This window comes from Phyllobates terribilis, unplaced genomic scaffold (genome assembly GCF_046119375.1).
Source record: "Phyllobates terribilis strain yellow unplaced genomic scaffold, ASM4611937v1 Scaffold_3__8_contigs__length_932513732, whole genome shotgun sequence".
Taxonomy (NCBI): domain Eukaryota; kingdom Metazoa; phylum Chordata; class Amphibia; order Anura; family Dendrobatidae; genus Phyllobates; species Phyllobates terribilis.
Window position 1 is genome coordinate 91,454,514 of NW_027362763.1, and position 27,795 is coordinate 91,482,308.

General features: G+C 38.9%; 1 protein-coding gene across 2 annotated transcripts in view; it reads right to left on the reverse strand.

Moving 5' to 3' along the window:
• Positions 1-298: 298 nt before the first annotated feature.
• The window catches only part of APOB (apolipoprotein B), a 40,924-nt gene continuing 13,427 nt past the window's right edge, over positions 299-27,795 (reverse strand). For both annotated transcript variants that reach the window (XM_073674049.1, XM_073674048.1), the window contains 17 exons: positions 27,508-27,719; positions 21,669-21,909; positions 20,709-20,885; positions 20,440-20,631; positions 19,318-19,485; positions 18,608-18,816; positions 16,289-16,471; positions 15,993-16,114; positions 15,559-15,769; positions 14,815-14,990; positions 14,477-14,676; positions 13,695-13,834; positions 12,898-13,268; positions 4,224-11,642; positions 3,913-4,027; positions 3,346-3,529; positions 299-2,357 (listed from right to left, as the gene is read on the reverse strand). In XM_073674049.1, the coding sequence (XP_073530150.1) occupies positions 549-2,357; positions 3,346-3,529; positions 3,913-4,027; positions 4,224-11,642; positions 12,898-13,268; positions 13,695-13,834; positions 14,477-14,676; positions 14,815-14,990; positions 15,559-15,769; positions 15,993-16,114; positions 16,289-16,471; positions 18,608-18,816; positions 19,318-19,485; positions 20,440-20,631; positions 20,709-20,885; positions 21,669-21,909; positions 27,508-27,719 (12,129 nt within the window). In that variant the 3' untranslated portion in view covers positions 299-548. The remainder of the gene's footprint in view (positions 2,358-3,345; positions 3,530-3,912; positions 4,028-4,223; positions 11,643-12,897; positions 13,269-13,694; positions 13,835-14,476; positions 14,677-14,814; positions 14,991-15,558; positions 15,770-15,992; positions 16,115-16,288; positions 16,472-18,607; positions 18,817-19,317; positions 19,486-20,439; positions 20,632-20,708; positions 20,886-21,668; positions 21,910-27,507; positions 27,720-27,795) is intronic.

The window sequence follows — 27,795 nt, forward strand, 5'->3', positions numbered from 1 at the left end:
GTTCCATGTAGATATTGCCCCTTGGGCAACAGAGTCACAAAGGGCCGCCTAGATCATGATGACCCTTCCAAGCCAATTTAGCCTTGGCACCTTCCAGGTTTGTGCCTGCCACCTTGATGGTTAGACTTTATCTGGGACTATATTTTGTGAATGAAACACATAACTGTCATTACATTTCACCACTAGTTATGCCCAGGGTTCGAAAAGGTAAAGTCCCCAGGATAGAAAAGTTTGACAACTCCAGTTTTACCCTACTGTCTTTTTTATACTTATTTAAAGAACAGTCATTGAAGACAAATATGATGATTCAATTTAATTTTGTATTTTGCAAAAAAGGAGAAAATTACGTAAGATAATACCAGCTTATAAGAAACAATATTTATTAGTTAACGTTTAAGAAATATGGACAATTTTTTACGTTTTTTTGGTTTCACTTTTTTCCTTTACAAGATACAACAATAGCTTTAAAACACAATAAACACTGATTGTTGTTATTTTTCAACTGAGAAAAATCCTAATTTTTGGGTGCTACAGTACATAATGTCCGTTCAGTTAGTATTTTTCCAGTTTTTGATGTTTTCAATGATCTGCTGTGCGGTTAGTTTTCCATCCTCAACTTGTTTCTCAATGAATTGTTGCAGTTCTTCCCATTGTTTAGAGCCTCTTTCGATACCTTCAAGCACCATGGACCGTGCGATTTCCATCCTCTTAGCTATGATATCCTTTCTTACTTGGGGAACTTCATCAAAAGATTTCCAATCAAAGGGATGTGGGATGTCTACTTGAAGCTCACCTTTTCTTGTTGACACATATGTTTTTATCTCTTCGCTCGCAGAATTCTGCAAATTTTGCAGCATTTGAGTGATGAATTGTAAAAAGGCATTATATTTTTGAATGACCAGATCGATGAGATGGTTTGCTTCATCAAGGAACTTCTGATAAGAGCTTATCAGTTGCCTATGAGCCTCGTTGAGTTTCATATTTACAATCTGAGAATATTCTGCGGCAGCTTGTTTGGCATTTCTTGACCAATCGCTGACTTTTTCTTCTAATTTCATGGAAAGTTCTCTCACTTGCTTTCTTCCTTTGTCTTCGGCATTGGTCAACAGAACCCTGGTTTGATCAAAATACTCTCTCAACAATTCTTTCATTTGGTCACTAATTTCAGAGACACTGATGCCATATTTTGAAGGCAGTTCCTTCAATGAATCAATGAGAAGTTTGAAAAGTTGAATGACTTTCTCTTCAATTTCATAATATTTCACAGACCATCCCACAATATTTGGATCCAGGTATTCTTCTCTCAAGGCCTTAGCATAAACAAGTAACTGCTTTAATTTATCTAAAAGTTCTTCATACATATTCTGGTAAACTTTCAGCAGCTGGTTGGTGCTCTTTCTGATTCCGTTGGCAAGGTCACTAAGGTATTGTACGTACTGTGAATTAATGGCATCATTGTACATTTGTTGAGCCTGAAGTTGCATGTCTCTATAATTTCTGGATTTCAAGGCTTCAATCAGTTTTTCTGATTTTTGTGAAATCTCCTGAACTAATCCTTTAAGTTGCTGTAAGTTTTTCTCAAGGTTTATGGACTGGAGATCACTGAATATCTTTCTAGTCATCTGTTGTAGTTCCTTCAAAAAGTCTTTAACCGCAAGGATGACTTGTCGGCTCTCAATCTTGAAGTTTGTACCAGGGATAGTGAAACTGACATCATTAATGGACTGGATGATGTTGTCAAAGAGCTTTTGGATCTTCTGAATAAATTGCTCTAGAGTATTTAATGCCCATTTCACAGCCATGTTGAATTGTTCTTCACCAGTATATTTCTGGTTCTGGCCTGGTAGTTGAAATCTTGTGTTTTTCAAAAATGTAATGGCTGCATCAATCACCTCTTTCATTGTACTTTGATATCTTCTGATTGCAATTACAGTTTTTTCATATAACGGTTCCACATCATTGAGAAGGAAGGACATATCTGCTGGGTCTTGGTACCATTGTTGAGCTTTTGAGACAGCTTCTGCGTATTTTCCACTGGCACCCCTAGCTGCTGATCTAAGCCTATATTCCAGGTTGTCAATATGATTAGATGCACTATTGTAAGCTGAAGACACTTTGGTCTGTAGACCTTCTTTCATCTTTAGGCCAGCTTCTTTTATGTCCATTCCTAGGTGTTCCACGTGATATTTGTTGACACAATTGTAGATGGCATCAGACATTTTGGGCATTCTTTCCTTTAGACCATTCATTACATCCTGGGCGGCATCTTCACGCCAGTTGAGTTTGTTTTGAATCTTGTCTGGATTTATCAGTGATATCTCATTTTTCAGGATAAGTAATTCCTCTTCAGGTGATGCCTATGTAAAGAGATACAAATATAAAATTCAGTACATAATGTAACATCTGACACTCTAAGTATCTTCTACATCCAACTTCATTGCTCTTCCTTCAGTGTCCGTTTACACTGTATGATGTGCAGTGATAAAAGATTGCCGGTCGGCGGTCATTTAATATTCTGTTTACACAAGCCAACCTAGCTTTAGATGCACACTGAGCGATCTGTAATAGATCCTTCAGTGTGCATAGGCTATCATTGTTCTCGGCAGCGTGAGTCCTGTTTACATAGGATGATGTGCTGCTGAGAACGGTGATCTCTTGTGCAGCACAAAAGATCATTTCACCCGATGAACGAGTGTTTTGCTCATTTGTCTGGTCATCAGCAGCCTGTTTAGATTTCATGATTATCGGGAAACATCCATTCCTAGGAATGCTGCTCGTTCACAATAATAGTGCAATGTAAGTAGGCCATAACTGGCCATCTTTGTCTAAGAGTAAGCTCCACAATCTCAAGATCAGGAACCACTTAAGTCAATATTTTTTGCGTTATCACTTAGAAAGTAAGCAGTCAATTTAGGTACCAGTCAACAGCATCAGGAGAATTAACTTTTGCACTAGTAATTATGATAAATTACATGAAGAAATGTAAATAAGGTGATGTAAGCCAACCACAGCACCAGAAGATACTTTGGTGGGTTTAGGCTCAACCAGAATATTGGGCACTAGAGATCGTGAAGAAGACAATCCCACCAGCAGCTAACTTTAAAGCTATTCTTTTCACCAGGCTATTTCCCATAGAATGATTCCAAAAAACACTACTAGAACTTATTGATGAAAATGGTGGACATTTGGATGTGCAGATGTTGTGTATAGATGGAAGTTGGTCCCTCAGAATAATTTATTTTAGTGTGGCCAAAGGATTTGAATCAGGCTCAAAGTGTAAAAACTTCTACTAAAAAGCTTGCTCGTAAATTTTATTTCAATATGATCAATTAATAACATACTCACTGCAGAACGACTGTACACTTTAACGCTGATTGTCTTGTAATCTTTCTCGAGGAGAAGACCCAGAGTACCAGTGGACGGTGATGAGACAAATGAGGAAATTCTATTTTCATCATGCTGGCAACGTATTTGGGCATTTGAGAATGTAGGGCTGGTAATATCCACTTGCAAGTTGTGTCGAGGCAGGCTGGAAATGAAATGTTTCATGGTTGAGGCGTACAGATATGGAAAAAGTATAATTTAAAATACTACCTACCTATCTGGAATCCAAAAATAGAAAGCATTCCAGAAAATATTTCCAAAAATTGTAGACTTGATTAGCCCACATGTGGCAAAGTTTTGTCTCAAAAAACAATGAGTTTTTTTTCAAGCAAGAAGAAAGGTCTGAGATAGGTTCATTAGTTTTTGAGCTGAAACGTTGCTTGATGTGGGCTAAAAGAGTGGAAATATTTCCTGGAGTGATGTCTATTTTTGGAATCTATGTATTGGAGCCAGTGGTTCAGTAATACAGGCATTACTTTAATTTCTGGTCTATCTATTTATCTTTTATATTAAAGATGTATTTTTTACCTTAGGCCATTAAATGAAATCTCCTCCCTCCAAATTGCACTTAAATCCACATGTGCCAGACTTCCTTGTTCAATAAGATTCAGAGTTCTTCCATTTATTGAACCTGCTAATGAAGCTGTATAGAGGAAAAAAACAACATTCGTAAAAAGTTTTTAATTACTTTGACCTAAGTCTGAAATATTACCAATGTTCCCCCAAAACGCTAAAGATAATATCATTCAAAAAGCAAAAAAATACAAAAATCAAAAAAGTGTTGAAAATGTTGAGAAAATGTTTAAATTACTTAAATATATCATTTAAAAAAAACTCACCATCAAGATCAAATTCGAGAAACCGTACAGTTGAACTGCTGGTGGCATCAATAGAGCCTACTAAAGAGTCTGGTTTGTTTTCCAACTTGTTTGTCCATGTGAGATTGTACACCGGGGAAGCAAACTGAACGGAGCCAGATATTGAACCAAAGGCTGGAATATAAATTCCTGCTGGCATTCTCAGCTTAATTGGTGGGATCACAACCTTCTGTTCTGGAATCTCGATTGTTGGCAGGTCAATGTCGGCTATCTTGTTGAAGATGGCATTGAAATCCACGCTGTAGTACTGTTTGGGGAAAGTGTATTTCGAGAGTGTCACTTGATATTGTGGTGCAGACACTTCAACAAGGGGAATATTAGAGCCTTCTGCTGTCGTGTACAACAACTTGATGTCAGCTGCTGGGAATTTTATCTCTGGCAAAAATGGATAGTCGTTTTTGGCTAGTGTCAGTCCTGGGAAACTTATGGTAGAACCATCTCCGATTCTTTCAGATGGAATAGGGTAAAAGAAGCCATTGTTACTCTTTGTGTAAATCAGACTTGTTGATGCATTAAGGTATTGTTTTTTGTCAATTTTAGTTGTGACATCGAGTTTCAAGACATCCCACAGACTTTTGTCATACACTGGTAGTACGATTGACTTCAGGAAACCCATGTCACCTTGCAATGAGCCTCCGGCTTCAAGTCTTGCATCTGCCTGATCATTGGATAGCTTAATGTTGTGAGCCACAATGAGAGATTCCAGAATACCTTGGCCATTCATGCTTAATTCTTGCTTGTCAGTGTTAACTGTCAGTGTAATGCCTTGATTTAGAGATGCTGCCTCAATAAATGAATTGGGTTGGCTGATTGTCATCTGAAGGTCTGCTAGTAGACTCCAAAGGGCCAGTTCTAAGGTGGCTTTACCACTCTGCTTACCGGTTGATGTAAACAGTGGAGTGATTCTGAAATAATTTTCTCCCTTATGTTCCCAGACCGCATAGACTCTACTGGGGGAGGCTTCAACAGCAAGGTTTTCTGTTACGTCCAAGACTCCTACACCATTCGCCCTAGAACTGGCTACAAGCCGCATGTTAGATCTAAGACCATTTGCATTCATGTAGGTGTTTGCATCATTGGTTAATTGTCCATAAAAATCTTGATGAGTTAGAAGGGTTCCAGTTATATCTCCAGCTATCTTTGACTCCATTGAAAAGTAGGACGTCAGTCCTTCAAGGCTTAGTGCATGGTCAAGTTTTCCTTTTGCTGCGTTTCCAAAGAACTTATCATTAAAATCATAAGTAAGTGTGATCTTGGAGGATACGGAAGACTTTGTCTTTGTGTTACCTGTCAGTTCTTGTTTTAATGTGCTCTTTAACAACCAGGTATCTAAATTAGCATCAGTTATCACAGATGCTTCAATGTTTCTTTTTCCAAATGATACAGAGCTTTCATGTTTTCCTTCAGCAAATACAGATCTCAGTGCCAGTGCAGTGGCCAGTTTTAGGCCTCTCTTCCTAGTAAGACCTGTTGTTGCATCTATGTTGAACTGGAGAGCATCGATAACTGATGTGGAGGCTACACTTACTCTTGCAGAGACATCAGACTGATTGTATATTCCAGCACTAGTGGTGAGGGAAATCACATTTGACTTGAAGAAAAACTCAAAAGTGAGGTTTCCTAGTGCCGGGATTAATATACCATTCTGTCCACTTGGCAACTTGAGTTTAGGGAGAGAAAGTGTACGTAAGGACTTAGGTACTTGCAGAACAGGCATTTCAAGTGAAGGCATCACTAACTTGTAAGATGGAATAGAGAACCCAATCATAGGCACTACAAAGCTTGATGTTGTTATTTCTTTGGGAACGAGATAACCAAAAGCTGGAAGTTCCGCAGAGAAAGAAGAAACTTCAATGTTCACTAGTGGTATAGTGTAACCAGGAATTCTGAAGGTTCTTTGTTTACTACTAACTTGATTGTCAACTTTATACTTGTCAAACTTGACTTTCGCTTTATTGTAGGAGTCTACTAGGAGGTTCAATGCTGTATCTCTTCCATTTTCAAAATTTTTGTTAATGGTCTTCATATTTGCATTAATGGCATCAAAAATTGCATCTAGTGGCAAAGGTATCAAATGGTTTTCTTTATTTTTCTGGTACTGAAGTTTTATGTTCAGATCAAAATTCTGACGAGTTGTTGTCAGCAAATTCTTCAGGCCAGTTTTCTCCCATACAGAAAATTCTCGAACTTGTGGAGTTTTCATTGATGTGTATGGGATCTGAATTTCAGGGATAGAAACTGGTATTGTCAAGAAATCAAGGTTAGCTTCTCCATTCATGGCCAATGCAGCCTCAATCTTCTCTTCATTATTACCCAGTGAAACTGTATGAGACACCTTGTATTGATTGAATCTTCCGTTGGCTTGCCATGACACTTGTTGAACAGTAGGGCTGAGGGTAAAGTCATAATTGTTTAGGAACTCGATCTTGCCTGTTAGTTTTAGAGGGAAACTCACTTTAAAATTTCCATTGTTTGCCGTGGACAGTTTGATTTCGAAGGTTCTAGTCAAAAAGGCAAACCTGTTGCTCATTGTTCCTGTAGCCTGACCTGAAAGTTCTGCATTGTGAGCTGCTTCAAGTTCTACCCTCATCTCACTAAGCTGAGCATTTCCTTTTAGTGTGGTGATGCTGTTTCCAACATTAGGGGCATCAGCCTTTGACATTAATTCAATATTAGCGAAGTTCAGGAACACGGACTCTATCTTGAGGCTTTGATCCAGTTTCAGATATTTATCATTTATTTTGTTACTGCCCACAAGGTCAATGTTGCCGCCTTTCAGATTGAACCTGACATCAGCCTGGTGTGTGCCTTCATCTGTGAAGAGAGGACAGGCCCATCTCCAGTTTCCTTTACCGGTAGATGTTAAGAAAATGCGTCCCATTTCCACTGTCGTGTCCACATCGTTTTGCAGGTCAAGCTGACTTGAGAAGTCAAGCTGTGGAACATTCAATCTATGAGAGTATTTTGTAGACACATCTGCTGTAATTCTTTTCTGCACTTTGACAATAATGGTGTTTTGAAGCTCAGCTGAATTCTTCTCGGTCATTAAATTAGCCTTAGTTTGGATTTGTGATTGGATTTCACTTGCTGCAAAGGTAATTTGACTGAAATGATTCAGTTTTACATGTCGATTTGACAGTGACACAGTTTCTTTAAGAACTAACTGTTCCATCAAAGGAGCAGAAATCCGTGCATCAGCTCCAAAGGTGAAAGCCAAAGCTTCAATCATTGAGGTTGACTCTGTAGTAAGAGAAGCAACAATTTCTGGTGTTTTCTCAGAGACTGTGGCATTTTTGACCTCGGCTAAAGTAGACATTGTAAGAAAAGGAGATACTACCTTGAATGAACTGGAAAACTTGCCGAATGTAGGAATAGAAACAGAGTGAGGAATCTTTGGAAGCTGGAATTCAGGAATCCTTATGTCAGGGAATTGGAAATTTTCCATATTTAGTTTTGGGATTTTATAGTCTGGAAGCTGCATGTTGGGTATATAAATTTCAGGAATAGAAAATTCAGGAAGTCCCATGTCATTCATTGTAATATCTCTGAATAGTATATCTGGAGATGGAAATGTATAGTCACTGGAAATAATTTGATCAATTAATCTCACTACCTTGAGTTTTATTTCATTCAGATCAATTACGTAGGATGGTACTTTATAGCTGTTTAAAACTGTAAACTCGGGTGTAACAAACCTCGTTGGAATTTCAATGCTTCTTAGATTTCTAAAATTGATTTCCACAGACTGGATCTTCAAATCTGTGAATGGTACAATGAAATATGGTGTCCTGAATGTTGCTTCTCTCAATGCCCGCATGCTAACCTCAAAGGCAGGGAACCTGATGTATCCTAAGTTTATTTCTGGCACAACAAATCCTTCTTCTACAAAGACTTTCAATCTATCAGCCCATTCTTGGATATCGTTCTCTAGAGCAAAGTCGTTAATCTTAGCAGCAACGGTCTTCCACTGCTCTGTTATGAAAGTCACTAGTCGTCGGTAAGCTTGATCCACCTGTTGCAGATACCTCTGGCATTCTTCTTTTATGTTCATAGCATATATTCTGTCTCTGACATCCTCAAGGTGTTCAATTGCCCTGGTTTTCCATTCAATTAAAACTGTTGAAGTCATGATATCTTCATACCACTGAACAACCGCAGCAAACCTAGTGTCTCTAACTTCTTGAAGATACTGTATAACCACTGCCCTCACGTTGTTCAAATATTGTCTTAAAGCTTCAGCCTTTTGTGGAAGCTCCAGAGCCATCATTTTATTATTTACTGTCTCTGTCAGCTCTTTGATTTTATTGTTGCACTCATCCACAAATTTATCGTAATTAAAAGACCTCATCTTCTGAACTAAGAAATCCAAGTAATAGTTGATGTCATCAATTAGCTTCCTAAAGTCATAGTCTCTTACTTGTTTCACTGCTGTATCAACAAAAGTATTTATTTTCCTAAAATGTTGGCTGACATCAATATTGCTTAGCATATCTGTCACCTTTTGGATGGTTTCTTTTACTTTCTGTTGGTTTAGAAACTCGATAAACTTTTCTATGAGCATTTCCAGCTTTTTGTCAATGTCATACTTGGCCACAATGTCTTGAAATTTGTCAACAAGTGAATTGATTTTTTCACTTACTTGAAATTCCTCTAATTGTGTGGCGATAAGGTTTTGTATTTGTTGTAGAAAAAATCGGACATTCTCGATAGGCACAAGGCTTTTGAGCCGCGTGACAAACTCAGTTACTTCATTAGACCTTATGAATTTCTTTGCAGCTTGAGCCATTTGATCAACATTGATTCTCTGTATGTAATCGTGGATTTGGTATAAGAATCTCTGGATGTTAGCTTTAATTTGGTATTGTTCATCAATATTTTGAATCCAGGCAGCCAAGCTTTGTCCTAAATCATTAACATTTATTTTTTCTATTGAAACTCGTAAGTTTTGGATCATTTCCATGATCTTTTCCCGTACTCTGTATTCATTGTCGAAGGCTTTCAGTTTGTCCATACATCTCTGAACCCACAACTCAATGTCTTTTCTAAGGTACTCAATGTCATACTTTTGTCTGATATATTTGTACAGTTCAGTCAATAATTTTTGCAGATTTCTGAAATAATCCTGAACTGCGGATTGAAGTTCATCAGCTGTGATCTTAAATCCTTTGACCAACGATAGAATTTTTTCTCTTGCTAAACTAGCTTTACTTTCTAGATCCAAACTGTTAACATAGTCGCTCATTTTTTGACCAGCTGAATCCAGTGCCCGTCTGTATTTCTGGACAAACTGATCAACGTCAAGGTCTTTCAGTGAATTCTGAAGAGCTTGTAGAGTAGTCAGTAATGCAGTTCTCATTTTCTCAAAATATAAAGACATGTTCTCGATGAAAGGCAAATTGATGATATGCATGTCTTTATTCTTGTCATACTTTATATGGCCAGAAATGCTGAACTCTTGAGGTGTATTGACACTGTCTCTTAAGTTTAGAGAGTCAATTGGATTAAACTTGCCAAAAGGCAGACGGACTTCCCTATCCAGTATCGAGAGGTCTGCTAGAGTTTGCCCGCTTAGTTGAACTCCAATACTGTCAGCGTTGTTGAATGCACTGATATCCTGGGTGTATGTATTCTGGTTCAGTTGGGTCTTAAGTTTCCATGAGCTCAACTGTTCAGAAGGAGTAAAGAACAGATTGATGTTGTAATCTAGAACAGTTTCATGAGTGTTGCCTGCTCCAAGCAAATGTTTTGTTGATCCCTTGTAATCATGAACTAAACTAAAGGAAAGTGGCTCCGCCTTTAATATGAATTTGCTGTAAAGGTTTCCTGACTGTTGCCCAAAGATCATCAGTCTTCCATCTCCATTGGTTTGTGAGTCAATGGTAATGGTGAATGGCTGCACAACTGAGCGAATTCTGTTTGTAAACCTCATAACTTTAGAATCACAATTTGTGCTACTGCTAAGTGAAACGGACAGGCCGGCGACATCCAGTGTGAATCTATGACTATGGGCAGCTCCTTGAATATTTGCGATAGTGTCTGTGTTAACATTGGCAGCCATGTTACCAGCTGAGAAAACGTAGGAATGCTTTATCTCATCTTTGTTGTAAGCACCTCTTATATTGCCATTCACATTCACCTTGAAGGTTTCGAGCTGCATTTGGCCTTTGTTGGTAAACTCTAGGGCGCCATATTGCATTTCATTGTTCATTATGACAGTCATGGTATACGGCTGCATCTGGAAGTCAAACTTGTGCTTGTGGAATCTGTCCGAGCTCAAAGAGTTCTCAAATTTGGAGGTAAACTGCAGAACGTATCCAGCTATACTTAGGTCATTGCTGCTTTCTAGTTTTATTTGATCATAGGAGCCCATTAAAGTGTTAGTAAACTTCAGACCCTCTTTGCTAACCCTAAAGTTCAATAGATGTTTGCTGTCCAAACCAAGTAGAGTAGCTTGATACACACTACCCAGAGACAGTTCACTCAAGGCCCCCTTTCCGTCAACAGAAATCCTTGCGCTGTGCTCTCGATATCTTCCACTTGCCATCATTTTCATCACTGCACCTGCTGATCCAATTCCAGCATTCAACTCGCTCTCCAACAGCAATGGACTATAGTTGACACTGGTGGTAGCACTAGTGGAAAGACCATCTCGGTTGAGTTTCAAAGTGGCTTTGTGAGCAGATCGACTTCCTTGGTTATTAAAACTGATGTCAGTATTTAATTCAAGGCCAAGGGAATTAATAGAGCCAGTCATAAGGGTGTAGAATCGGTTGCGCTTGTAGTCAGCCTGATACTCTGAACGGATCGCAGCCATCTGCTTCGACAATGTAAGTTCGAATTTGTTCAGTCCAATGAGGTTGTAGTAGTTTCCATTTGTATCTGACTTCAGCATCAATTGTTTGTTTCTGTAGTCTACAGTTATAGTGTTGACAAGAGCTCCGTCTTGCAAATCAGTGGTTGTGGTCAATGTTGCAACTTCTGTCAAGAACATTCCTGATAATTTGTTGGTTGCCGTCAAATAAGATGAATCAAACTTATAGTTGGAGTCTACTTTTGTCTGTAAGGTATCCTTGTTGATGGTGACCACTAATTTTAGATCAGTGTTTGCATAACGGGAGGCAATATATAGTCTATTTTTGACATCGGATTCTGTCACTACCATCGGCTTATTGACTGATGTCGTGACTGAGGAAACTCCTGAGGCTTGAAGTCCGAGTACGCTGCTTGCTTGGTAAGAATAGGATGCTTTAAATACTTGGTCACTCTGCAAGTTGTACAATTCACTAAGGTTTATGCTGGCATCAAGAAGAGTGTGGCGTACAGATCCATCATAAGATCTGGATATTGTGCCTATTGGGTCATAGGATCCTTTGGCAGAACCTGAAATAGTAAAAATAGACTCATTAATAAAGAAAACAAAGACAATGCTTGTATATCTGCAAAGAATAGAAAAGTTAGAAAATAAATAGCGAGCATGGACAATTTAAGTGTTATGTCCACATTTAAAGAGAACCTTTCACCAAGTCAAAAGTGTCTGGTTTCTTCTCCTATTTTTTTTTTTCACTGCCCCTTTGGGCATTCCAGTTTTTGTTTTTTTTAAATCCGCCATATGGTTCCAGAGATAAGGGGCTTTTTATTTAGTGCTATTTGTTATGGCGCTGCTCACAGGATTCTCTGGAGGCGTGTCTATAGGCTGCTCTGTATTATTACCCTTGAGCCACACCCCTTTTGTATAGACAATGAAAATTACCACTAAATAAAAAGGACCCATATTTCTGGAACAATATGTCGGATTTTAAAAAAACAAAAACCAGAATACTCAGGGGGGTACCAGAAGTAAAACAAGAACAAAAACTGGCCACTTTTGATGTGGTGATAGGTCTCTTTAAGAGATGGAAACCTCTCTATTCGCTATTTATCAGCAACCATTGATGCAGAATAAAGAATAATTCTGAGATTACAGATATATGTAGTGGATCAGGTTTATTCAAATCGATTGATTTGAGCAGCAACTTTTTTAGATATATCTAATTTGATTGCACATATTTGTAATGATTGATGGCATCTCTTCTGGATCCCGAAACCATTAACAATCTTAAGAAAAAAGGGCCATGGGACTGCAATGCCAGATACAATGATTTGGTCAAAGTAGTCATCACTTGTCCTCATGCCCCATTAGAGCATATGGACATCAAAAAAGTTGACCCTTGATTGGGAGAACGCTCTTTTTGGGTGACTTGGTTTCAAAGACTCAAGATGAACTCATATGGATGTCTACCATGTGTTATTGGATTTTTCCCACCTGGCAAGCTGTGGAATCACTTTTTGCCAGGGGTAGAGTGAGCAGGACTTCATTTTGAAAGGGGTCTGACCAGACAACACCTTCAAGAGAATTAGAAGTCATCTCAAAATTTTTGTGACTTAAGGGCTTATGTGTTTATTTGTCCAAGAAAAACTTGCTTTCTATGTCTCCTTAGATTTGTACAGAATGGCAAGGGACTCCAACAGTGATATAAGATTCCCACATGAACTCCGGAAGAAAATTATGAAAAAGTTTCCATTTCCAGTCATTTCAGTGGAAGTCGCAGGCTATAAAATATTATGGGATGCAGATGACAATGAAAAAATGACTTACCATAAATGTTGTATGAAAGAATATCCACGATGCAGTCTGCTCTCATTTGGTATCTCAAAGCGTAACTCTGGATATCACTTGTAGTGTTTCCGCCCATGTACGATGCAGACCAGTTATAGTAGTTGCTGTTGATGTTAGACGACAGATCCAAAACTCCAAGCAAAGGTACTTTTAGTTGGTAATACTCAGGAATTGTGAAGGCTGGGACTTTGAACTCCCGTGCTGGGATATTTAATCCCACTGACTGCAGTTCTAATGATGGAGACCTCAAAGTTTTGGCCACCAGTTGGTGAGATGACTTTCCCGCAAACGGTAGTGGGATATTGATGGTGGTACTTTCTTTGTTAAATGTATATCTGATCTTTCCATCACTGTAAAAATAATGAACAGAGTGATTATAAATGGGTTTCTGTAAATTCTTGGAAGGTGAGAAACAATACAACCATTAGTAGGTGTAGCAAAGCTGAAATTTTCAAGATAAAGGAGTCATTCGGATAGGTCATCAATATCAGATCAGTCGGGGTCCGACACCTGGCAAACCCACCAAGCCCCTGTTTGCTGCACCGTTGCTGCTGTATGTATACCGTGTATAGAGGAGCCAGGCTCCATTCAATCTAGTGGCCATTTTTGGTACTGCAGCTCAGCTCCCATTTACTTAAATAGGAACTGAGCTATTCTGACTCTCTACCCTGCGTGCATCTGCACAACAGAAGTCATATGAAAAATTACAGATATCACTATTTGTAGGGTACAATCACAACCTTAGCTCCGCCATGAGTGTATAAAGCATCAATTACCTATTTAAGAAAAGGTTACCAGGGAAATCCGGAATTCCAAGTTCCTGCAAGTTCAGATCTCTCAATGCTTGCAGCTTGTTGCTGAGAGTTTGTGCGTATGGACTATCCTTTGAAGCCGCCTGCAACCAATTATTGGAAGCCTAAAAGAAACATATGATTTAATTAGATATAACACAACCCTACATTCATGTAAAGCTCCTCTCCCCAATATATTTGCAGTATGCAGACCTGATCCAATGTAAATATATTTGCAAATATTTATCAAATCAACCTTTTACATTATTATCATCCAGAGCAGGATTCATAATTCTGCTACCCTTCTTTTATATCTGACCTTACACTTGCCACTATATACAAAATTCTGGAAGAAAAATCTGTTGCATACAGTATCTGTCCAGTGTGTGAGCAGTGAAAATACCCTAAGACTTCCCCATCCCTTAGGCAGCATATACACTAGCCAATTATCAAGAACAAATGTTCCTAATCTTCAGTTCCCGATAACCAGGCAGCCTAAACAGGCTGTTAATCACCCAATGAAGGAGCAAAATGCTAGTTTGTTGGGTCTTCTGTCATTAAGACTTCTACAGTACTAAAACATCAGTGGTGATCCCCACCAAAGTGGTGATCCCCACCTTGCTTTGGTGGGGATCCCCATTGATGTGTTAGTAGAAGTCTTAATGACATGACAGAAGGGGTGGAGAATGCTTATGCTTGATGCCCAATACATTCCCATGGCTTCCAGAGATCACAGTCTTGTAGGCACGATGTCAATGAAAACTTACCACTATGAACTGAGAAGCAATATGGCGGATAGTCATGTCTGTCTGAGCCACTTTATGATCCATGACTTTGTTGGCGTAGCTCTTTAGAGATTCGGGATAACTGGCGAGGTCGGAGAATCTGACGTCTGGCAATGTTGAGATAATCTTTTCTACGTTGCTGTTGGAGGCCGTGTTCCAGTCTAACTCAACCTTTTCATTGTCTTAATGCACAAAGAACAGGTAAAAATTTATTCCAATGGGGTCAATATCGATAAATACATGAAGACTATGGTGTGTCTGTAGACCGTGAGTCTACGGGGACACTAATATCTCCAACGAAACTGATGAACTGAACTTACCATAGGTGAACACGAGGTTTTGTGATCCGGACAAGGCACAGACTGTGGCAGAAGACTTGAGCTGAAGGGAGAAGTCATTCAGTACTTTCCTAAGGATGGCATCGGCTTTGGCTTCCACTTGTAGCCTTGGTATCAGAAGCTCGCCACTAAGGGCACCTTCGGTGCGGCCATCATACCTGTACAGAGAAAACAAAGAGGGCAGCCATTAACATGAAGAAGGTTAGTATTGGTCAGTGCTGTAGACGATGTTCTTGACCGTATGAAGTTACTATGAAGAGATAAAGGGGAAAAAAATTATAATGTAGTAAAGCTTTTGCTTCTAGGAAAAGGAAAATGCTCTAGAAATCTTTTTTGTATAAATTTAAAGGGGGATTCCAGCCTAAAAAAGTCACCTCTCCATTGGATAAATACTAAGCGTTACATAGGGGTAAGTCTGACTGATGGAATCCCTACTCATGTCCATGGTGGAGGACTTGTGTTACCGGTTCTCTGCTGGGCAGGATTTGGCGCAAATAGCGTAAAAAGGGGTTTTCCAGTTAAAAACAAACAAACTGTTCTTTACTCCCCCACCTCCACGGGTCCAGCGCTGAGTATCCAACTCTAATCCCGGTGTCTGTTATTGCTCATATTGACAGCGCTGCAGCCAATCACCAAAATTAGCAACCGTCTGCAGTCAATCGGAGCAGAGCTGCTGAGCTTAATTTTCTAGCTCAAAGGCAAGACTTAAATTTCACAGCAAGTTACCTAAGTCTCCCTGTGAAGGTGACTTCTGAGACCCGCTGGTTGTTGAGTTCGGCGATGAGAGCGAATGATCTCTGGAAATCGCTGGATTCATCATTGACTCTTATGCTGCCACCAAAATTGATGTTGGCTTCTGGGATTTCCATGTTACTCGTCAAAATAATCCTGTTGCGGTTATATGTGATGGTCAGCCGCGCCTCTGACGCCTTCACTCCTGTAAAGCAGAATTTATTGAGGTCTTATATTCTCCAAAAACTCAGATTTACTTTTCTCAGAGACACTCTTGTCAATGGGTTGTGTCTGGCAAGTGCAGTTCAGCTTCATTGACTTAAAAGTTGATGAGCTGCAATACCAGACACAGCCCAAGGGTGGCGCTCTTCTCAGAAAAATAAAAATACTCTTCCTAGTCCATACAAAACCTCTAGAAATGTTATTACCTTCTGCTTGAGCGGAGATTTGAATAGTGTCCACCAGGTCCTGTTCTTGCCTGTTCAGCCTGTAACCTGCAGTCAGGGAATATGCTTGCACCTCTCCTGTTGGTTGGATCTCAAATTCATACCTTACAAAATGCAAGAAAAACAATACTTATTTTTTCGCTCACCCTATAGAAATATATACAGCTCTTATTGTGCCCAAAGCAAGCGCAAATTACTCATCTCCTACTAGAATTTGGTAAAGAAAAAGCAGAGAATATCATGTGCAACTGTGAGCAAGGACGAAAAATATGTGTTACCTGGTCTCTCCGGTGAGTGGGAAGTAAGGAGCGCTGTCCATAGAGCTGGCGTTAGAGTAAGCAACGCTGGTGCAGGCGTTCAGCCCCGGGAGAAGAGGCCGGCAAGTCGTCTGCTCCTCTCTGTTCTCAACAATGGAAGGCAGCACCTCCGTCTTCGAAGGAAAGATCAAAGTGACCTTGTTGCTGAATTAGGGAACAGAACAAGTTGTTATTTACAGTTTCACAAAAAAACAAATATCTATTATATCTATCTATATATCCCATATCTATCTATCTATCTATCTATCTATATATCTATCTATCTATCTATCTATATATCCCATATCTATCTATCTATCTATCTATCTATCTATCTATATATCCCATATCTATCTATCTATCTATCTATCTATCTATCTATCTATATATCTATCTATCTATATATCCCATATCTATCTATCTATCTATCTATCTATATATCTATCTATCTATCTATCTATATATCCCATATCTATCTATCTATCTATCTATCTATCTATCTATATATCCCATATCTATCTATCTATCTATCCATCTATATATCTATCTATCTATATATCCCATATCTATCTATCTATCTATCTATATATCTATCTATCTATCTATCTATATATCCCATATCTATCTATCTATCTATCTATATATCCCATATCTATCTATCTATCTATATATCTATCTATCTATATATCCCATATCTATCTATCTATCTATCTATCATCTATCTATCTATATATCTATCTATCTATCTATCTATCTATATATCCCATATCTATCTATCTATCTATCTATCTATCTATATATCCCATATCTATCTATCTATCTATCTATCTATATATCTATCTATCTATATATCCCATATCTATCTATCTATCTATCTATCTATATATCTATCTATCTATATATCCCATATCTATCTATCTATCTATCTATCTATCTATATATCCCATATCTATCTATCTATCTATCTATCTATATATCTATCTATCTATATATCCCATATCTATCTATCTATCTATATATCTATCTATCTATCTATCTATATATCCCATATCTATCTATCTATCTATCTATCTATCTATCTATATATCCCATATCTATCTATCTATCTATCTATCATCTATCTATCTATCTATATATCCCATATCTATCTATCTATCTATCTATATATCCCATATCTATCTATCTATCTATCTATCTATCTATATATCCCATATCTATCTATCTATCTATATATCTATCTATCTATATATCCCATATCTATCTATCTATCTATCTATCTATCATCTATCTATCTATCTATATATCCCATATCTATCTATCTATCTATCTATCTATCTATCTATCTATCTATATATCCCATATCTATCTATCTATCTATCTATCTATATATCCCATATCTATCTATCTATCTATCATCTATCTATCTATCTATCTATCTATCTATTATATCTATCTATCTATCCCATATCTATCTATCTATCTATCTATTATATCTATCTATCTATCCCATATCTATCTATCTATCTATCTATTATATCTATCTATCTATATATCCCATATCTATCTATCTATCTATCTGTCTATCTATCTATTATATCTATCTATCTATCTATCTATCCCATATGTATCTATCTATGTATCCCATATCTATCTATCTATTATATATATCTATTATATCTATCTATTATCTATCTATATATCCCATATCTATCTATCTATCTATTATATCTATCTATCTATCTATCCCATATGTATCTATCATCTATCTATTATATCTATCTATCTATTATATCTATCTATCTATTATCTATCTCTTATCTATCTATATATCCCATATCTATCTATCTATCCCATATCTATCTATCTATCTATTATATCTATCTATCTATCTATCTATCTATCCCATATCTATCTATCTATCTATATATCTATCTATCTATCTATTATATCTATCTATCTATCTCTTATCTATCTATATCCCATATCTATCTATCTATCTATCATATCTATCTATCTACCAATCCCATATCTATCTATCTATCCCATATCTATCTATCTATCTATTATCTACCTATTATCTATCTATCTATCTATTATCTACCTATTATCTATCTATCTATCCCATATCTATCTATCTATCATCTACCTATTATCTATCTATCCATATCTATCTATCTATCTATCTATCTATCTATCCATTATCTATCTATCTATCATCTATCTATCTATCATCTACCTATTATCTATCTATCTATATATTATCTATTTATCTATCTATCTATCCATCCCTCCTTCTCTTACTTGATGCTGATGAGTTTTGTTGGTGTAGTAGGTGCAGGAATGGAGACCTTGAACTGTCCATCTCTCATGGAGATTCGCGCCTGGACCCCGGATTCATGGTAGATGTTGGTGTTCATTTGGACGGCGTGTCTGGAAAACTCTGGAATCTGGATTCCTATCTGTGTAACAAACTCCACTGCAACTGCCGGATTCAGGGAAAATGACTTTACCTGCGGAGAACATGAATAATCCTATAAATCCATACAACTGGTCCTCAATATCTAGTAGTCTGCAGAGTGAGGATGAGGACGAGAAGCCGCCCTCATTCATCAGCTCTGGGTCTTGTAAAGTAATGGCTGTTGTATCGGCAGAAAAATATTTCTTTTTATAAAATATTTTATATTTTTTTTAGCAGTATGAAGCGGCTGGACGCTTTAATTAAAGAGAGTCTCCAAGTCATCACTGACTCTTATTTAGAGTTGCAAGAAAGATTGTCTCTCGCTCTGGAGGACACAACATGTTCATAGATTACATAAACATGGACTTTAATGAGAATTGTGTAATGCCTCATTTCGCCTGCGGGGGAGCTGCAGGACAAGAGAACATGTGCTGCCTGACATCACACCGCTGATTGCTGGAGCAGGATTACCTGTAATCAACTTATTTTCATGGGAGCTTTTTTGGAAGAAAGGGATTAATCGTAGGAGACAACCGAAAAAAACATAACTTACATCCATGTTTTTAGTTTTTATTCCGGCCTTTGTACCCGGAGCAATTATTCCGGATAGAGATACTTGGAGCTGAAGACCAGATCCGGTTGGGAGGGAGAACTGATTGTCCATGAAGATGTAGTGGATGAAGAGGTCACTGTCGAGACCTCCGGAGAAAATCTGTGCAATCTAGAACATTACATAGAAAAACATTCAATTATCAGATCATCGGTATAATACATAAATCTCCCAATGGTGATAGATGAAAATGCTTTTGTTTTATTAAAATTACAATACTTATTTCACCCAATGGCTTTGATATAAATTGCAGCCTGTCAAAAGTTTACAGTATGTCATCATCAACCAAAAATCACCATGCTCATCCTGCCCTTGTATAGTCTACAATTTAGTGTTGGATAACAATAAGGTCTCACATCTGCCATCTGCTGTTCAAAATACGGTACTGCAGACAATTTTTTCAAATAGATGGACCTGGTGGCCCACATTTATCAATATATTTGCACTATTTTACTTTTTTTACATTCTACCTCAAAATAAAATCTAATCTCCTGTGTGACACCTTGTTAACCATTAGTCATGAAATTTAGAGCCATCTTCCAAAAATTACCCTAACATTGACTTTGATTCTAAAATAATTGCTGAGCTGGAAGTAACTTCTGCGCCTAGAACTTATACTAATCCCGAGTTACAGCCTGTAATATCGTGTGCAGCTGCTTCGGAGCTGAAATCTCTCGGCTTGATTGACCGTTTAAATATCTAATCTGCATTTTGATGTAGGGAAAATAAAATGACAATATAGCCCCTTCCTATATTTGTTGGAGAAGGAGTCTCCTACGGCAGAGGCTATGCTCCTTCCCTGACAAGCAGGCAGAAAGCTATTCCTATCTGACTGTGAGGAGGGAGAACCGAGCATGTGTGACCACCAGCACTCAGCTCATTAGGTGGACATGCACAGTGCTATACATTTTGAACACCAGGAGGCGCCATAGTGTGTAAGAAAAGGTCATAACTAGTCACTGGATCATTTATTAATCTTGCAGATTTTTATGATCTATACAATGAATATATTTCCTGGTGGGACCATGCCTTTAAAATATCAAATCTTCACTATCATATAGCTACCTTTCCAGGGAAGTCCTGTGCAGATTGGAAGCTCTTCAGCATCATACTTCCCAGCATCTTGAAGTCGCTCAACTTAATGTAACCCAGTTCTTTACCGAGGATCTCCAGGTATGCTTTGGCCTCTGGGGCATTGCTAGAGCCGACTTCCCGTACCAGCTTCTCCACGTTGTAGAGTACAGCCTTCTTCAGGTCCTGCAGTGTAAGATAGCATATATCATATACTTTCTGTACTTTCCTATAGTCAGTCATTGCATTGTATCATATCTTACCTGGTTCTGCTTGTCCTGTCTGGAGATTCCAAACCACTTGTACAAAATTTCAGTGACTTTGTCGGGAACTTTTCCATCCACCCAGTACAAGGCCTTTGTGGTGGTGTCAGGGAAGAAGCCTTCCTTACCAAACAGAGCGTCGAGGGTTGGTTCAAAGCCTTTACCTTCAAGGCCAATCTTTGGAAAATAACCAATCACTGATCAGTATGACGGTCTATGTGGTCACACATCAGAACTACCGCTCCATTCACGGAGGAGAACCAGGGACTCTCGTTCTCCTAAATGGTGGGTGTCCGAACAGTCGCACCCCCAACAATTAAACATTTATTACCTATTGTGTGATAAGTTTTGATAGAAAAAGCCATTTAAAGAGGTCCTTTCACTGGATTTCTTTTATTTAAACTGACTCTCCTACAATTGGTACTGCTCCACTGATTCTGGAACAGTTTTTCTTTTTCTTCTATGTCTCTCCGTTCCTAAGTTATGCCCCCTGGTAATCATGATGTAAGTGTTCCCTTCAACCAATCGAGAATACACCACTGTGGGTGTTTGTTTTTTCTTTTTTGATGCTGGCCAATCAAAACATGGCCACACCCACAAAGAAGTTCTGTAGTACACGCCCAGTTATTTGTAGTGAATAATTTGCACCTTTATTACCTGGGGCATAACTTTGGAACGGAGGGGTACAGAAGAGAAAGAGAAACTGTTCCAGAATCAGTGGAAAAGTAGCAATTGGAGGAGCTAGTCAGTTTAGATGAAAAAAATCCAGTAAAATGTCCCCTTTAAAAAATAGACAAATTATAGTGGTGCAACATGAGTAAAATCTGTGCTGCCTCCCCCCCCTTTCCTCCATATATTATATAACTATATATTTTTTTAACTGGGTACTACTCTAGTCTCAGCCTCCCCTATGTCATTTATGGCATCCGTGGCTCCGCTCATTACATGCCGTCTCCTTACCTCAAACATATCCACAGACTTTCCGAACACATTCAGCGTTGTCTCCAGCAGGACTTCTCTGGGCATATAGCCAGTAGAATCATAAATGATGTTTCCTTCCACTTTGGCCTCTAAATTCTCCGCCAACACTAGAACATCCACAGTCTTGGAGATTTGATAATTTTTTGAAAATTTTGTGAAATCGCTGACGATAGCGGGAACGCCATTTGACTTTAGGGCCTCTTCTAGTTTGCTTTTCAGCCTGAGAAGAAAGATGGTAGGCAAATCAGGACCACAGGAGACTAAAGGATGAGAGCAATGAATTAAAGTGACCAAATCAAATCCAAAATTATATATTGGCTCAAGTCACAATATCTGATGGAAATCAGTCTGGCTGACACAGAGTTCCAAACCTTCTGCTCAACTTATCACAGTCAGTTAAAGGACTATTCCATTATTTGGATAGGTGATATTGGTGGGGTGTGACTGCTGAGTCAACACTGAATAGTGTCTTGTGTCCCCCATCTGAGTAGAACTGTGGTCGCATTTGCGCCACAGGTCCCAAAGAAACTAATGAAGTAGCAGCACGCATCCGAGACCATCGCTCCATTTAAACAGTTATCACTCCATTTCTTGCAGTTATCTCCATCCTGTGAAAAGGTTATAACAGTGAAATATCCCTTTAAATCATAAAATTCTGCATTCTTGCAAACATCACTAGGGGGAGCTCCATCCATAGGGATTTATACAGTTATTACTGAACTCAATAGAAGCTGTATACGCTTGTGTTCTCTAAGCTCCCCCTAGTGGTGACTGTATACAGCCAGGATTTTATAATTCTTTGACCATGTGAAAGGAAGCAGAGAATTTGGAGCTCAGTGTTAAAAAAGATCAGAGTTCCATTGCCTATATTATAGAAGGGTTGTCTTGACCTAAACCAGGGGAGGAGTCCTGAGGAGATAATTTGCATATTCCCACTGCATTTTGGGGTAAGTGAAGAGTCTCCGCGAGCTCAAAGAACACTGGATTTTGGCTGTTGGAGCTGAAAAGAGGACATCGGTAAACCAGGGGAGGAGTCCTGAGGAGATAATTTGCATATTCCCACTGCATTTTGGGGTAAGTGAAGAAAGAGTCTCCGCGAGCTCAAAGAACACTGGATTTTGGCTGTTGGAGCTGAAAAGAGGACATCGGTAAACCGCGCGCCCACTGGCGCACGCATTTTTAAGCTTTTTTTTTAAGCTTTTTTCACTGTTTTCAGAACACTAACAATAAGAACATGGAAGAGTCCAGGAGCCATTTGGTGAGCTGCATATCCTGCTACATGTTCACAGACTTGCCAGTGGAAAAGCCAAACTTCACATGCCAGAAATGCAAGCTTGTGTCCCTGTTGGAGGAAAAGTTGCGAAATCTAGAAGAGAGGTTAACTACCTTGAAAATCATTAAGGAAGGTGAAGAGTTCTTAGACAGAGCAGAATTATCTCTTCATGATTCAGAAAGAGAACAAATTCGAACTGCACCTGAGGAAACAGAGGAATGGAAGCATGTGACCCACAGAAGCAGGAGGATCGAGAGGCAGTCAGCACCCATACTGCTCAGGAACCAGTACCAGGCTCTCACGCAGGAGAACCATGAAGAAATACAGCAAAATAAGACTTTGCCAGCAATGAATAACCTTGTAAGCCCTCAGAATCCTCCTGGATGGAGAAAGAAGAATGTTGTGAAGAAAAAACGGAGAGTGGTGGTCATGGGGGATTCCCTGTTAAGAGGAACAGAGGCCGCTATCTGCAGACCAGACATAACCTCAAGAGAAATGTGCTGTCTTCCATGAGCAAAAATTAAAGATGTGTCTGACAGGATATCAAGACTCTTCAGACCTACAGATCACTACCCATTCCTGCTAATACATGTGGGGAGAAATGACACCGCAAGAAAGGACCTAGAAACCATCTGCAGTGACTTTGAAGACTTAGGCAAGAAAGTGAAAGAATTGGGAGCGCAGGTGGTCTTCTCATCCATCCTCCCAGTGGATGGCCATGGAACAATGAGGTGGAATAAGATTCTACAGGTGAACAACTGGCTACGTCGATGGTGCCGTCAACAAGGATTTGGATTTCTGGATCACGGAATGAATTACCTATACGATGGACTACTTGCTAGAGATGGGGTGCACCTTACGAAGACTGGAAAACATGTATTTGGAAGTCGCCTTGCTACACTCATCAGAAGAGCTTTAAACTAGAACAATGTGGGAAGGGAAGCAAAAGGCCAGAAAAAGCCATACAGCTGACAAATACTATTGAGATCTCTGCTACTGGAAGTGGAAAGGAAGAACAAAGACAAAACAATTTAAATAATAAAAATATGGGAGGAAGAGAAACCAATCACAAACTAAAATGTTTTTATACAAATGCACAAAGCATGGGCAACAAACAAGGAGAATTGGAACTACTAATGCAGGAAAAGGAATATGATGTCATTGGAATCACTGAAACTTGGTGGGACGATACACATGATTGGAATAAAAGGCTAAAAGGATACAACTTATTTGCAAGAAACAGACTTGATAAACGAGGAGGAGGTGTCGCATTGTATGTTAGAAAAGCGTATATCTGCACAGAGATTGAAGCTTCAGAGACTGGGAGTTCTGTGGAAACTGTTTGGGTAAGAATACAAGGAGAGAACAACGGAAAGGACACCATTGTAGGCATTTACTACAGGCCACCTGGGCAAGCTGAAGATATGGATGAACTCTTTATGTATCAAATGACCAAGTTCTCCAAAAAATATGACGTAGTGGTCATGGGAGATTTCAACTATCCAGACATTTGTTGGGAATCTCTCTCAAGTAAAACTAACAGGTCAAGCAAATTCTTATCTTCTCTTGCTGACAACTTTATCTTCCAAAAGGTAGGGGAGAAAACAAGGGGATCTGCTACTTTGGATCTAATCCTTATAAACAGGGAGGAAATGGTTGAGGAGGTAAAGGTGGCTGGGACCCTAGGAGGCAGCGATCATGCTATTATAGAATTTTGGAGAACTAGAGGAGGAAGACATGTGAAGACTCAAACTTCAAGGTTAGATTTTAGAAAGGCAGATTTTAAGAGACTCAGAAAGAGAATAGGAGGGATCCAATGGCTGGATGTCCTTAAGGACAAAAATGTCCAGGAAGGATGGGAAATTTTTAAAAATGAAATTCTCAAAGCACAATCGTTAACAATCCCGAAAAGTAGGAAGAATGGGAAGCATTTAAGGAAACCAGGATGGATGAACACAGAACTTAAACACATGCTAAAAAGAAAGAAAGAAATGTTTATTAAATGGAAAGAGGGAGGCATATCTAAAGAAGATTATAATGCAGTCTGCAGATCCTGCAGGGCACGTATCAGGTTAGCTAAAGCTGACAATGAATTAAGGCTTGCAAGAGATGTCAAAAGCAATAAAAAAGGATTTTGGGGGTATGTCAAAAGTAAAAGAAAAGTCAAAGATGCTATAGGATTTTTACAGGATGAAAATGGAGAAATGGTAAGAGAGGATGTTGAGAAGGCCGAACTTTTTAATTCCTATTTTGCATCTGTTTTCTCTCAGAAAGAAAATGTAACATCAACTGATCTTCACTGTCCTTTTAAAGGAATAGAGGAATCCAAGTTATCTGTAAACAGAAAGATTGTGAGGGAATATTTAGCTAACATAAATGAGTTCAAGTCTCCAGGTCCAGATGAATTACACCCCAGAGTACTGAAGGAGATCGTAGAAGAAATTTTAGAACCACTCTCCATAATCTTTGAAAATTCTTGGAGAACAGGAGAAGTCCCAGAAGACTGGAGAAGAGCAAATGTTGTTCCTATCTTCAAAAAGGGGAAGAAGGTGGACCCAGGGAACTATAGGCCGGTGAGTCTGACTTCTATACCAGGAAAGATCTTTGAACAAATTATTAAACAACATGTATGTAAGTACATGGATAAGAATGAAGTGATTAACCAGAGTCAGCATGGGTTTGTAACTAACAAGTCATGTCAGACTAACTTAATTTCCTTCTATGACAGAATCACTGACTGGGTGGATCAGGGAAATGCTGTAGATATAGTATATCTTGACTTCAGCAAAGCATTTGACAAAGTATCTCACACCATCCTTATTGAAAAAATGACCAAGTATGCAATGGACCAGGCAACTGTTAGGTGGATTCATAACTGGCTTAGTGATCGGACTCAAAGGGTGGTTGTAAATGGCTTCACATCCAGCTGGATGAATGTCTCAAGTGGGGTACCACAGGGCTCCGTCCTGGGACCTGTATTGTTCAACATCTTTATCAATGATTTAGATGAAGGAATTGAGGGTAAACTGATTAAATTTGCTGATGACACAAAGATAGGAGGGATAGCTAACACTAGAGAAGAGAGAGAGAGGATTCAAAAAGACCTAAATAAACTGGAGCAGTGGGCAGCAACCAACAGAATGGTTTTTAACAGGGAAAAATGCAAAGTACTACATCTGGGCAATAAAAATGAAAAAAGCATATACAGAATGGGAGGAATAGAGCTAAGCAACAGTACATGTGAAAAAGACTTAGGTATACTAATAGATCATAGACTGAACATGAGTCAACAGTGTGATGCAGCAGCAAAAAAGGCAAATACAATTCTGGGATGTATTAACAGAAGCATACAGTCTAGATCACGTGAAGTCATTATCGGTCTTTACTCCTCTTTGGTCAGACCTCATCTGGAATACTGTGTACAGTTTTGGGCACCACATTTTAAAAAAGACATAGACAAACTGGAGCAAGTTCAGAGAAGAGTGACCAGAATGGTGACTGGTCTGCAAACCATGTCCTATGAGGAACGGTTGCAGGATTTGGGAATGTTTAGCTTGCAAAAAAGAAGACTGAGAGGAGACTTAATAGCTGTCTACAAATATGTCAAGGGCTGTCATATTGTAGAAGGATCATCTTTATTCTCATTTGCACAAGGAAAGACTAGAAGCAATGGGATGAAACTAAATGGGAGGAGACACAGATTAGATATTAGAAAAAACTTTTTGACAGTTAGGGTGATTAATGAGTGGAACAGGCTGCCACGAGAGGTGGTGAGTTCCCCTTCAATGGACGTCTTCAAACAGAGGCTGGACAGACATCTGTCTGAGATGATCTAGTGAATCCTGCTTTGAGCAGGGGGTTGGACCAGATGACCCAGGAGGTCCCTTCCAACTCTACCATTCTATGATTCTATGATTCTATGATTCTTTTTTCATTTAAATGCATGTATTTGGGGCTGAAAATAAATTTTTAAATTGGGTTTCATTGAAAAAAAATTGCACCATTGAGTCACAGGCTCTTTGTTACACTGCACAGTCAGCATAAAAGACTTACAAACTCCCTGTCAATCCATCATAATGTTCTCACTGACAGACTCTCAGTTTACTCATTCTGAAGCCAACAATACAGTGCAACATGAAGGCTGAGAAGGCAAATGGTGCAAACTTCTTATTGAAACTCAAATACAAAACAATATTTTCAGCATTAAATACATTCATTTAAGTAAAATAAAAAATGTCCCCAAAGATGAACAATCCCTTTAATCAGCACGTAGTTATAGACCTAGACAGAATCAGACTGAAGAACATTGGGCCCACCAGAGGATTTGATTCTGAGGGCCCACCTTTCTCCCCTGCTCAAGAGCCCCATAGCAGCAGCAAGGTTTGCGCTATGAACTGTCCTGAAGGAGAAGCCAAGGCCCACCGGAGGATTCTCCGGTTTTCTGGTGGGCGAGTCCAACCCTGGACCTAGAAATGAAGTCCAATGATGGACATTCAGTTTTAATAATGTAAATTATGCTACAATTACAGATTGGTCTGGACTTACTCCTGCATTTCTGGTGCGTCGGAGTTCTGAATGTTAACAATGTGGGAGGCAACAAAGTTCTTCACTTGCTCATTGTCGTCCTTATAGAGGGTTCGAACAACCTTTCGAAGGTCTGATGGTGAAGGGTTTCTCATCAGGATGAGGTAGGCTGCCAGCCTCTTCTGGACCGGCGAGTTTCCATCTTGGAAGACCTGGACAAGTGCACTTCGAGCCTGTGATAAAAATGATAACATGCATTACTCAGCAGGGGGCGATAATGAGCCTCGGAGAAAGCTCCTCCCAAAATAA